Below are 13464 nucleotides of genomic sequence, written 5' to 3'. Positions count from 1 at the left end.
CAAAACAAGAACGAAGTTTCGCCACATGCTCAGAGGGATCTTATCCCCTCATAAACGTTACTTTCCATTGCACAGTCACAGGAGCCAGCATAGCCTGAGGCTGGAAGAGAGAGAGAGAGAGAAACCAAGGGGATGGCTTTAGAACTGCTGCAGGCCCGGCAGAGCGAGAGACAATTCTAACCGTTGATTTCACCCTCCGCTCCCCACCTCACTTCGCCCCTCCTCAGCCGTAGCCCCACATCTTCTTCGTCTCCCTCCCCGCCCCCCGCCGTCATTTGATTTGCCTCAGCAGCGCCTACAAATCGATGGCGTCCCATTTGTTACAGTCTTCCGAGGGTTCCGTGGAGAGAGCGGGGCGCGGGGGGGAAGGCCCTGCCTCCCTCCGTCCCTCCCTCGTCTCCAGGCGCACAAGTGGTGGGATTCCCATGGATGCTGCCTGCTCTGCAGCTTGGCCCTGGGGAGGGGGGAGGGGGCAGGAGGAGACACGGCGACCCCCGGCTTGAAAGGCCTTGAAAAGAGGCTCTTTTATGGCGCATTTACCAGCCGAGGGCTGCTCAGGTACCAGCTCCTCGCCGAGGGCGCACCGCGCCGCGCTAGGCCCGTGCTTGCAGGTGCGCCCGCAAAGTGGCCGCCTCGGCGCCTTTTGTGGCGGGCTTTTATTCGCGAGGGGCTTTTGTGTTCCTTCCCTCAGAGGCCGCTCCGCCTTGTTGTCCCATTAGCGCCGCCGGGCTGGGGGCGCCATACTGCTTTGTGGACGGGCCTCTGGCCTGCCCCATTGACTGTTTTCAGAGGAAGCTGCGACCATGGGGGGAAACAGCATGGAAGTCAGCTTAGCCCGGCAGACTCCCGTTTCTCTCAGCCCCCAGGATTACAAGGCGTCGGAGCAGGGGAAGAAGGGGGTCAAGGCACCCAGAGAGGTTGCCAGCACCCCCTACAGAGAGGAGAGAGACCAGTCAGATTTCTCTGAGAAAGAACTCAGTGGAACTCCAAAGCCTTATTAGATTACTGGTGGGCCTAAATAAATATATCCTCTCACCAATTCTGCTTATATGATTCCAGTAGGTGCACCAGACCTGATATATGTATCTATTTCAGTGGCCTCTCCCACATACCTTAAGTGTATGAGGCAGTGGAGAATGTGGAAACTGTGTGTGCATGTAGAAATATATAATGCAACAGTAAGGGCACACCTACTGGGGATGGAGAAAAATAGGTGTGACTTCACAGCAGATGCTCACACAGCAAATGAGCTTGTGAATGTTGCCATGCAGGGTGTTCACTATTCAGTTTGTGCCCTTTTTTCCTATGTGAGTCCATCAAGAAAAGAATTGGCAATACAATGCTAGCCTACAGCTGCCTACACAGAAGTCCCACAGGGACCAGTGTGCCTTACTCCCACTGAGTCAGAAGACCATGAGAAAGCCCTTGCTGGGTCAAACCAAAGGTCCATCTAGTATACATCATCTCTGTTGCATACAGAGGCCAGCTGTAGCTCAGTGGTAGAGCAACTGCAGAAGGTCCCAGGTTCAGTCCTTGGCATTTTCAGGTAGGTCTGGCAGAGACTCCTGTATGACATCCTGAAGAACTGCTGCCAGTCAGTGTAGACAAAACTGAGCTAGATGGATCAGTGGTCTGAGTATAAAGATGCCTCTGGGACGCTCAGAAGTAGATATGGCAATGAAAGCAAAAGAACTTCCCCCAGCAACTAGTTTTCTGCCACCAACTGGTGTTCAGTGGCAGAGTGCCTTTTGAGTCTGAAGGCCACATTTAGTCATCGTATCTGCAACTGATTGATCTGTCTTCCATTAATCTCCTTTAAAAGCCACCTAAGCAAGTGATTGTTACCACAGTGTGCAGTTAATTCTATAAAATGTGTACTGAGTTAAGAAATGCTGCCTTGGAGAAAGTGGATGGAGGAATATCTATATATCTCATAATACTGAAACCTGGGGTTATCCAATAAAGCTGAATGTTGGATGATCCAGGGACAGACAAAGGAAGTAGTTCTTTACACTCTGCATTGGCAGACTATGGAATCTGGTGACCTTGGATGGCTTTAAAAGGGGATTACACAAGTTCATGGAGGAAAAAGCTATTAATGACTACTAATCATGACCGCTGTATATTAGCTCCTGTATTGGAGGAAGTATGACACTGAATACCAGTTTCTGGGAAACTCAAGCCTGCTTGTGGGCTTCTCATAGAGGTTAGGTCCCTCTGGGAAACAGGATGCTAGTCTGGATAGGCCTATAGTATGATCCAGCAGGACTTGTCTCATGCTCTTATGCTTTCTTTTTTTTTCTATCTCAGATCTTTTGCTAAATCTCCTGAATGAGTCTATGTTCCAGCATTATAGAACCTCCCTCTATCCACTTTCTCGACAATATTGCATAAATGTATACACCTCTACCATGCCCTGCTTTTTTCCGGACAATACGTATACAGTTATCCCTGGTTCATTAAGTTGAGTCACCTACTGTTTCATAGTCCCATTGTGCAGCATTTTGAGATTTTCCTCCAATGTAAATAAAAGCTTAATTGATGTAGGTCCACCCCATACAGGTAGAAAATTATAACTACAAAGTCATCCCTCAAATGTAGGAGATAATCAAATTTCTGACCCTGATGCCAGTAGTCTGTCTTGTATTACCTGGAATCTGAACACTCATGCTTTCCTAAAACTGTGACCCTTTCCAGATGTTTAATCTTACTTAGACATTTTATTATTGTCACCTGATCATAAATTTCATACTGTACACATGTCTAATCAGAAGTTCCCATTTCCTTGTTACGTAGGAATTACTCTCATGTAACTTGGTATAGGACTGTAGCTAATTTGTTGATCTGATGCATTTTACTTGATTGACTAGCAAACATGAAACTTCTAAAGAAAGTGCATACTTTACTTTATTTTGCACCTGTATAGATTGCAAATGCATAATCTTAGAAGAGGGCCTCATCTTGCGTATGAAAGGAAAGCAATATTGAACCTTCTATATGCATTTTTGTATTAATATTACAAATAATTAAAAATAATGGATTTTAAAAGATAAAGTGTTTTTTTAAGGAATCACTTATTTCCCCAGGTTTTCCATTCTGTATTCGGCTCTGAAGACTTAAGGCTTAGCAACATCAGGAGGGCCACAATTTCCTCACCAATGAACTACTAGAGGAATATTTTGCTTTGCCTCCTAATGACAGTACTTTGCATAGGTGGAAATAATACACTGTCCAACCCTTGGTAATCACACCTACTGATCTAGACCTAGTGTGCCATTTAAAATTTACCTCAGCTTTGCTACTGTAAAGACTTCCATATTTAGGTGGGTTGTCTACTTCTGCTCTTTGCCCTACTAGCAAGTTCCAGTGCTAGAGGCAGGATTCCAATGACTGTCCTCTTTTATATTTTCAAAGACAGAGCATTACTTGATTGTCCTAGTACACAGGGTGAGTTGCACTGAACACAAAATATCTTACTATGCAATCCTATGCATGTCTGCTCAAAAGTAACTTCCATTGAATTCAAATGCATATATTCCCAGGTAAGTGCATAGGAAGTCTAATTGCTTCTCAGCAGATGTGTAGGATTGTGCTGTTAGTCTGGAAAGAATTTACTGAGAATGCAATAGTATACCTGCCAACTCACAAGCCCCATTGAGTTCAATAGATTTTATTTCCAGGTAATACGTATACCACATTGCATATATTTCCTATGTCCTAAAAAAATCATTGGGGCTTAAACCCAAGAGTACAGTGGTACCTCAGGTTACATACGCTTCAGGTTACATACGCTTCAGGTTACAGACTCCGCTAACCCAGAAGTAGTGCTTCAGGTTAAGAACTTTGCTTCAGGATGAGAACAGAAATCGTGCTCCGGCGGTGCAGCAGGAGGCCCCATTAGCTAAAGTGGTGCTTCAGGTTAAGAACAGTTTCAGGTTAAGTACGGACCTCCGGAACGAATTAAGTACTTAACCTGAAGTACCACTGTATATGGTTGCAGCCTCCCTTAATCATACAACGGGGTTCACGAACAAGGATCCTATCCTCAGATTTAGGCTACAATTTCATACTTATCTGGGAGTAAATCACACTGAAGACAATAGATTGTGTTCAATAGATTCCACTTCTAGGAGGGCTTTGGTAGCTACTAGAGCAGCTGCTACATTTGCAAAGGGTCCCAGGTTCGATTCCCTGGTGTGTCCAAGTAGAACTGGGAAGGAGGAGCTGCCAGTCAGTGTAGACAGTGCTGAGCTAGGTAGACCAATGGTTTGACTCAGCATAAGGAAACTGCCTATGTTCCTGTGTACCAAATTATCCATTCTGAGGGCAAACCTAAAATACCTTACCCTGGCAAGGAGGGTGGGAAGACATATTAAATCAATGTAATGTATAAGCCCTTGGGGTAGGTTGTGAAACAGTTATGTGACAACATCTTTGATACAAAGAATTGTACTGCAGAGAAAAGAGTCTGGTGCATGGTGGCAAAACACCGATTGGCTATCACAAGACTCTCTTCCTCCATCCCAGTCAGGGCCCACTCTACCAAGAGACAAATTGAGGCAGCTGGTTTTGGGTGTCACTGAAAGCAAAATGGTTAGTTATTTAGTGTGGTGTTGTTCTTTTTTCGGTGCCACAAAGGGGGAGAGGCACTTGGGGAAATTGTTGCCCCAGATGCTAAAATAACTTGGCTGTACTTGAAGGAGGGCAGGACACTCTAATTTACGGTAATGCAGCAAGATATCCTGGGCTGGTCCTTGTCCCAGTGGTGCTCAGAGTGAGCAAAAGTCTAGGATCCCACACTGCAAAATTGAGGGGCCTTCAAATGCAGCAGGGCTGGCTTACTGTATTTTAAAGTGAATGACCTGATGCACATTAGGGAGTCACTTATAACATAGCTAATACCTAAGTGCTGCACCCCACCCTTTCTGTAGCTTTGCTACTATTTATGAAACTGATTCAGCTGCAGGCAAAATTGAGCCAAACAGGAGAAGAACAACCCATTATCCTGAATATAATAATACAGTATCAGAGCTGAGTATGTGTGGATCTGTGTGCATCATCTATCCACTCTTTCTTTAGATGGAAATGCTATCTTGACTGTAGGCTAATCTCTACAGTGAGAGACCCAAGTCCAGGTGTAAGATTAGGCATATGCAGCCCAATCCCACACACTACTTGATAAGAAGTAAGCCCCATTAAATTCATTTGAGTTTACTCACATGCATTGTGCATAGGATTGCAACATTAAGGCACACCTAATTGGGAATAAGTTCCATTCAACACCATTGGGTTTACTTCTGAATAGATGGAGATATGGTTGCACTGCCCATCATTTGGAGCTGTGGGATATGAGAGGTAACCAATGTCTCCTCTTCATTAGAGTCTACCAGGGCCCGTAGCACAGTGAAGAAGTGCCAGAAATGGAATCATGGCTAGATTTAAAGGGTTCTTCCTGCAGATAGCTCCAGCTTGGAGCTGGATTGAATAATTTTCTGTTTCTCTCTGGTATTCTCTAACTCCATCTTGGCTGTGAATTCTGCTCCCTGCCTTGCAGGCCTTTCCCCACGTAGCCTGGGAGGGCAGGGCCCTGATTAATTCCAGCTACAAATGCTGCGGCTGCTGAAGAGGCCAGACACCTGCGATCCTCCTGAGGTTGCTGGATTCCAACTGCTGTCAGCCCCAACTAGCATGGCCAATAGCCAGGGATTGTGGGAGTTGTAGTCCAATAAAATCTGTACAGGTTCCCCATCCCTGACTCCAAACCTTACTGCCTGCCAGTTAGAAAGACAAAGGAGGAACAGGATTGCATGAGGGAGGTTGTGTGCATTCTGGAAGTGTTTATGCTACAATTCATTACATGTATATGAGCATATTTCATTTATAATGTGCTTGACTATTTTTATAGTGTGGCTCACCAGCACAGGGACAACTAGTTATCATTCTACTTTTAAAGATGGGAACTTGCATCTGGAAAAAAACACTTGCCCAGGAACACACAAATAGCAGCAGTGGGCATGAACTCAGGTCTCCAAGATCCAAGTCCATTTCATTGCGCACATGCTTTGTGATATTTTTTTCCCCATGTTATCCAGTGGTTAGACCCATCACAACACTGAGGAGCCACAAATTTATCTCCACTGCTGGGATTAAGGGCAACTACCTCTAGGGCAGAGAAAGCCTCTAGGCTGGTTTGAGAGCCCCATACAAATTAGCCACACTAAATGTAAGTGTTCCAAAAGGTCAAGGTAACACATGCAAAGTAAAAAAAAATTGTTCCTTCCAGTAGCACCTTAAAGACCAACTAAGTTAGTTCTTGGTATGAGCTTTCGTATGCATGCACACTTCTTCAGATACACACTTCTTCAGATACACATGTATCTGAAGAAGTGTGCATGCACACGAAAGCTTATACCAAGAACTAACTTAGTTGGTCTTTAAGGTGCTACTGGAAGGAAAAAAATTTTTTTGTTTTGACTATGGCAGACCAACACGGCTACCTTTCTGTACATGCAAAGTAGGTAGCTGGAGAGAGTAAGCCAAGCTAGACACTGCGGGGGTCCGGGGGTGGGTGGAGACAGAAGGCAACTTGTGACTTGGTGAGTAATCTTAAAAGGATTGTCCCCATCGAAGGGCGTACATGCATTCTTCACTAAACGTATAAACCACGGGAGCAGCTCCAATTGCAGTTCACACTGATAATCTGTGATGAATGAACGAATCGATTCAAAGCGCTGATCAATCCACGAACGCTTTCACCCTTACCATGTTTTTTATTTCCTCTCCTCTTTTTCGAATGGATTAGTGCAAGATCCAGGACGTTCCAAGAATTAAGCCTTTGTTCGCTGCCATGCCGGTCTATTCTCCGGAGTTTTCCCCCCGTGTTATCGCGGTTTGTGAAAGGCTTTGAAGTCTGGTCATTCATTACCCTTCTGCCCTTAGCTTTGCACTGCATGGACCGAGAGAAGCGCTGCCTCTTATCTGTATTTCTGCACTGTGCAAAAGGCGCTTCCCGTAAAGTGTGCGCGCGCGCGCGTGATCTACCTCCAGCAGTAATGCCCCTGGAGCCCCTATTCTAAACACTAACACTCGGAGATCCTACAAAATTCAGCAAAAATGGGGAAAAGGCTCAGTGTAGTATTACTCAGAATCCAAAACAGACTTAATATTATCAGGCGCAATTTGTCTTGCGCTCTCGCAGCACAGCGATCGCCCCGACGGTTCTCACGACACGAGGTAGCTCTTTACCAATCTGAGAGAGAAAGGACTTACTCTTCAGCAACAGAGGCTGTATGCAGACACCTGCGTGCTTCTCTATTTCCGCGCTAACTGTGTTTAAGGTTAGAGTGGGAGACATTGCACAGCTTTAAGGGCAGAAAACATTGCTCCGTAAGATGACATTTTGGCCAGGTTCAGAATCCCCAAGTCTTTCATCAGCCGGGAGGGGGGCGGAGAAGCTAGGAAACGATCGCTGCAACTTAGGGTTTGAATTTAAGAGGAGTAGAAGGCAGATGACAAAGGGTGGGGAGAGTAAAAATCCGATATGTTTAAAAATCGATAAACACCCAATCACAAGGAGCTGATGTAATTTGGTCTGATGTATTAGGGGAAAGATGTCCTTAACTTCGGGTGTCATGAAAACGCTCACAATGCAAGCCAATCAACCCACGCTTCGGTTGTTCTTGTTAAAGGGCAGGCAAAATCGTGCTTCAGCTTTACTGACCTCTCTCCAATGCGCATAGAACTATATAGATCTGTGCGTGCCGTGGGTGCAGAGGTGCTTGCACAAAGTCACTTCAGGCGGATTAGTTACTCTCCTACTACCTCGTTGTCAAGACATGTCGCCGCCGCCACCACCACCATCAAATCCTTTGCCAAGCGCAGTAGATAGTCCCAGATGGCTACCAACCCCAATACTATAGCAGCCGCTATTACCCAGTAGGGACAGGAGCGCAAGGGCTGGAAAACGCCCTCCCTGGTGCTCGTGGTGTGTTTGGAGGGCGGGCAGAACTAAAGAGTGCAAGTTGTCCTGGAGCAGGGATGGGCAAGCTGTGGCCCTCCAATGTTTTTTTTTTGTTGGACTCCAACTCCCATCAGCCCCGTCCACCATTGCAAATGATGAGGAATGATGGGAGTTGGAGTCCAAAGCATCCGGATGCCCGCAACTTCCCTGTCTCTTTTGCCTAGAGATTAGACAAATTCATGGCGGAGTAGGTAGGCTCTCGGTAGCTACTAGTCACGATGGCTGTGATCTGCCTCCAGAGTGCGAGACAGAATGCTTCCCAAAACCCGTAGCTCCAAACCGCAGAGAGGGAAAGTGCTATTGCGCTCAAGTCCTGCTTGGGGGTTTCCCCTTTAGGCTTCCGGTTGGCCATTGTGAGAACAGGATGCTGGACTAAGGATCCAGCAGGACTCTTCTTATGCTAACTAATAACTTTAAAACGTGTCTGTTCACCCTGGCATGTGGCAGCTGGGAGATGCTGTTTCTGGCAGCCTTGAAACTATTAACTGTGTGAGTGTATGTTTCCCATGTTATTAACATTTTTTAAAAGGTTTAAAATAGTTTTTAAATGTTTGTCTCATTTCTAATGCTATTTGCCACCCCGGGCTCCCTTGGGGAGAAAGATAGGTTAGCAAACAGACAAACAAATAAATAGGCGTGGAGAGATGTGATGGAGTGTACATAGTGAAATATTTACATTTTGTAAAACAACAACAACAACAATAACGGGAGGAAACTCGTTTTGAAAAGTATGCCTCCTGTTCTTTGATCTCTGTTTTCAGCTGAGTAATTGGATATTGTCCAAAATTGCAGGCCAGTGCAAAACCAGAAGAAATTCATTCTGTATTAAATCATCGAGGAGGCAGTTATGGCGATAGACCTGGAAACTCAGCCTCATTGCTTGGGAAATGCCCTGTCCCATATCTCAACCTAAAGCTCATTTCTTGCGCAGTTTCACTCCTCGCTCCCTCTGCCCTAACTCTCGGTCACCGGCTTCATTCCTCTATTCTCGTTTGTTGTTTGATTTACGGTGGGTAGAAAATCCCCTTGGCCCCAACGGGGTTCTTTCTGAGTAGACACCTGCGCATCTTCAACTACTCCCCACTAATTTCACTTGCTCTTACTTTGCAGCCCGAACGCAGGCATCTGTAATCTTTTACCCCGGATTACTGACTCGCAGTAACCACTCTTGGTGGATCCACACTCACAGTCAGCAAAGTGGGCGAGACTTTCCAGTTTCACAAAGTGAAAGGGGAGGCCTCCCTCTTAACCTCCTTTTCTTATGAGTGTGACCGCATGGTTAAGTAGAAACTAATTCAAATAAAGCAACATTGACATTTTAAAAAAACAAACCATTCTCTGAATGGTCAGGATTTTCCCCCTGGTGTAATGCTCCAGATCGGAGTTCACAGCGTCTAGGTTTAAGGGACTGGTGTTCTGCGCCCACGTTAATGACATTCCCAAAGGTTTCCTGGTGTTCATTTGCGCGCTTGCGGCGCAAAGTCGTCTGGCTTCTACCGGCTAATAAAGACACCACGGGCAGGATCCTGCTTTCGGAGAGGCAAGGGGGCGTTGTTGGTTGGGCTCATTGGCAAAGAAGGTGGGCTAGCCAAGTGCGTTGGCTTTTTGCTGAGCGTTTTCCTTGCGGCCTTCCAACAGCAGAGGCACAATGGCACCGCGCTGCCTGCCAGTCCCGTGGCCTTCCCCGCGGCGCGGCGGACGTGCACCTGTAGCTCCCACAAACCAGCGCCCCATTGGACCATCCGCTGCGCAAAAGAGACGGCGACGGGCAGCAGGCAGCGCTAACTGGAGAGTGGCAGGAGAGAGCGCGCGCGCCGGCCTCCTCCCCCGCCGGCCCCGCCTCCTGTCCAGGAGCCGTCTAGGTGTGCGCGACCCCCTCCTCCTCCTCCTCCTCCTTTACCGCGGGGTCCCTCCACTGCCCCCCTCCACCTCCGCCTGGCCGAGCTCCGATTGGCTGTCGCTGTCGGTTAATGGCACGCGCCTGCGGTTGTAGTTATAAGAATCCTCGCGTGCCAGCCCTCAGCTCGTGTAAGTCCGCAGCCTCCCTCTGGGGAGAGAGCGCGCGCGAAAGCCCGAGGCAGGAGTCGCGGCAAGTCGAGGCGCCGCAGGAGCCCGAGGCGGGGGGCTGAGGAGAAGGAGAAGGAGGCGGCGGCGGCGCCTGGCCTCGTCCTGCTCGCTGCTGGACAGTGTCCCGCCAGGCGGGAAAGAAGCCCGCCATGGAGGCGGTGTTGCTGGAGCACTTTCCCGCGGGGTTGGACTCTTTTACCTCAGCGCCTTACTTCGACGACGAGGACTTCTTCACCGACCAGTCGTCCCGCGACCCCCTGGAAGGCGACGAGCTGCTGGAGGCCGACGTGGACTTCCTGTCGCCTCAGTTCCAGGCCTGCTACCGCGCCGGCGACGACGGAGGGGCCTGCGTGGGCGCCGGGCCCGGGGGTCAGCCGGAGGGCGCCTTCTGCTGCGAGGGGGCGGCGGGCAGCTTCTCGTCGTCCTTCTCGCCGCCGTCGTCGCCGTCGTCGAGCAGCTTCGGGGCCGAGTGCTGCGGCAGCGCGGCGTCGCCCCGGGCGGGCCTGAAGGCGCTGAGCGCGGCTGCCGCGGCGAGGCGCCGGCGCCGGGTGCGCTCCGAGGCCGAGCTGCAGCAGCTGCGTCAGGCGGCCAACGTGCGCGAGCGGCGGCGGATGCAGTCCATCAACGACGCCTTCGAGGGGCTGCGCTCGCACATCCCCACGCTGCCCTACGAGAAGCGCCTCTCCAAGGTGGACACGCTGCGCCTCGCCATCGGCTACATCAACTTCCTCAGCGAGCTGGTCCAGTCCGACCTGCCCTTGCGCGGCGCCGGCACCCAAAGCCCCTGCCAGCCCAAGAAGGTCATCATCTGCCACCGCGGGACAAGTAAGTGCGGGCGCCGCCCTCCGACCGGCCCCCGAGAGAGGCGCGCGCGCTGGCCGGGGAAGGAAGGCGCTTCCTGCGCTAAGGTGGCTCTCTCGGAAAGCCGCTCCGGAGCGCGCCTCAAGGCGCAGGCGCCCTCGCAGTCTAGTTCTAGCGCTGCGCTCGTGTTTGCCTCGCTTTCTCCCCCCGGAAGACATGTACCCGATGGCATCACCCACCCCTGAAAACTCCCCCTTAAGCTCCTCTCACACTCTGCCACACGTTTTTCCTCCCTCCCATGGGCGCACGAGCCAACCCTGGCACGCAAACATACCCAACAACAGCACCCACTCTCGGACTTTTAGAGTTGGCGTTTTCACACGCGGGGAGACCCGCAGACGCGCGCACAGAAATTCTCACCCGCACGTACCCGGGCACATTTGTTGTACACAGACGCAAATGCAAGCAGTCCCGGAAAGGTAAAGAGGAAGGAGCGCACGCTCGGGGAGACAGCAGGCGCTCGCTGTTTCTCAAGTGCGCTCCTCTCGTCCGCACCCGCAAACTCTTCAGGTCTAGACAACTAGAGGTTGGAAAGGAATCGCCGCCACGACTAGGCATATCTCTCTCTCTCTCTCTCTCTCTCTCTCTCTCTCTCTCTCTCTCTCTCTCTCTCTCCCTCTCTCCCCCCCACACACACCCACCCACCCACCCACCCACACACCCCACACGCGCGGCCAAGCGAGTGCACGGATTCATGTGCGCGCCCTAGCTTCAGGAGGGCTCGTCCTACGGAGTAGCACAGGCATATGCGCCTTTTGCGCGAATACAAGGCGCCTCATTGTGGTTAGGAAAAGATTTAGAAATCTGGCAGGTTCAAGGGAGACTCCTACGTGCTATGCTAAAAGTTTCTTCTAACCCCTTCCGCACTCTAAAGGAATGCGCTTCCTAGTCGGTGTTTTCCTCCAAGCACTCAGGAGCAGTCCGGGTGGAGAGAATACTTTTTTGGGGGGAATTGGGATGCAGATATTAAGAGTTCTCTCGATAGATAGATGATAGATAGATAGATAGATAGATAGAGATAGATAGAGATAGATAGAGATAGATAGATAGATGATAGATAGATAGATAGATAGATGATAGATAGATAGATAGATAGATAGATGATAGATAGATAGATAGATAGATAGATAGATAGATAGATAGATAGATAGATAGATAGATAACCGCATGGCGGTGTGCGTTGCCGCTGCGTGCAACAGGCGTTGAACGCCAAGGTTAGCCAGAGCACCTGCTGCTGTCCTGCGCTACAATAGCCTAGAGAGAAAACGGGGCGCTTTGGCGCAGGTGTTGATTCTTCCCTGTATTCGGTGAGAATATTGCGATTGTGATTCACCTCTCTTCCTCTCTTTTCCTCCAGGATCACCTTCTCCAAGCGACCCGGATTATGGGCTTCCTCCTTTGGCTGGGCATTCTCTCTCCTGGACTGACGAGAAACAGCTGAAGGAACAAAACATTATTAGGACTGCTAAAGTGTGGACCCCTGAAGACCCTAGGAAATTAAACAGCAAGCCTTCCCTAAACAACATAGAAAATGAACCCCCCTTTGACTTTGTAGCATGAAATGTGAAAGTTACTGGGTTGTAAATATCAATAATCTTTATTACCAATGTACATTTGTACTTAAAGGCGTTTATTTTTCAAAGGTACTTTACAGAAAGGTATTCTAATGGCAATCAACTTTTTTTTATTTATCTATTTATTACTGTTTAGAGTTACAGGAATAGAACTGTCCTTTTGAATGTATAATTTATATAATTTATGCTAATTTAAAAATATGCAATGAATTTGAGATTTATCCACCAGCACCTTTTGGGCACAATTCTTTGTTGGAAAAGGAAACATACATCCCAGAAAATGTGAACATAATTTATTACGATTTGTCGAATATGCCAGTTATATTTTATTATTAATAAACTTTGATTAAATCTGGAGGTGATTTTATTTGGAGGGGTGTGTGCATGAGTGGGTGGTGTATGTGTGTATGATGGCATCAGTGTTCAGCTATAACCTTAAACTGGACAAAACTACCTTGATCCCAAGAGAAGTTGCTTTGAGATGGGAATTGGTCTGTACCTATGCATTTAGCAATAAGAGACTTATCCTGCATTTACTATGAGTAGTTTTCTGGCCACATCTATGATGCAAAATCCTAATCCCAGTTTATTCTAGAGTAGAGTGACTCATCTGGATAGGATTACACTCGTGTTGCAAACTTTCCTGGCAAAAGCTTCACCTACAAAATTTCCATGGGTCTGGCTCTCCCTCTGACACACAAAGCCCTCTTGAGTGAATGTTGAACTCAAAAAAAGTTTGGAGACATATACAGACCATGGAGAGAATGGGTAACATTAATTTTAGTGTTTCAGTCTTACATTTTTATTCTCTAGCGTGATACTTTTCCTATAGATTTGTTTTCTTATGACAGCAGAAAGTCCTGGTTATAATTTTTAATGAGTTTTACTGAACCATTAATTTCAAATGAGTTCATAAACGGCCTTGGCCAGGTGAGATGAGAA

At 48.2% G+C, this 13464-nt stretch overlaps 1 protein-coding gene across 1 annotated transcript; it reads left to right on the top strand.

Annotated features, from left to right (window-relative positions):
- The first annotated feature begins 10019 nt into the window (after positions 1–10019).
- PTF1A (pancreas associated transcription factor 1a) lies at positions 10020–12877 on the top strand. Its single transcript, XM_053410029.1, has 2 exons — positions 10020–10912; positions 12306–12877. Exons 1-2 carry the CDS (start codon positions 10237–10239, stop codon positions 12506–12508), a joined length of 879 nt encoding a protein of 292 aa, XP_053266004.1. The 5' UTR covers positions 10020–10236; the 3' UTR covers positions 12509–12877.
- Positions 12878–13464: the final 587 nt, after the last annotated feature.

This window comes from Podarcis raffonei, chromosome 12 (assembly GCF_027172205.1).
Source record: "Podarcis raffonei isolate rPodRaf1 chromosome 12, rPodRaf1.pri, whole genome shotgun sequence".
Classification (NCBI taxonomy): Eukaryota; Metazoa; Chordata; class Lepidosauria; order Squamata; family Lacertidae; genus Podarcis; species Podarcis raffonei.
The sequence above is the reverse complement of the archived record's forward strand: the minus strand, read 5'-3'. Positions and strand labels throughout refer to the sequence as shown.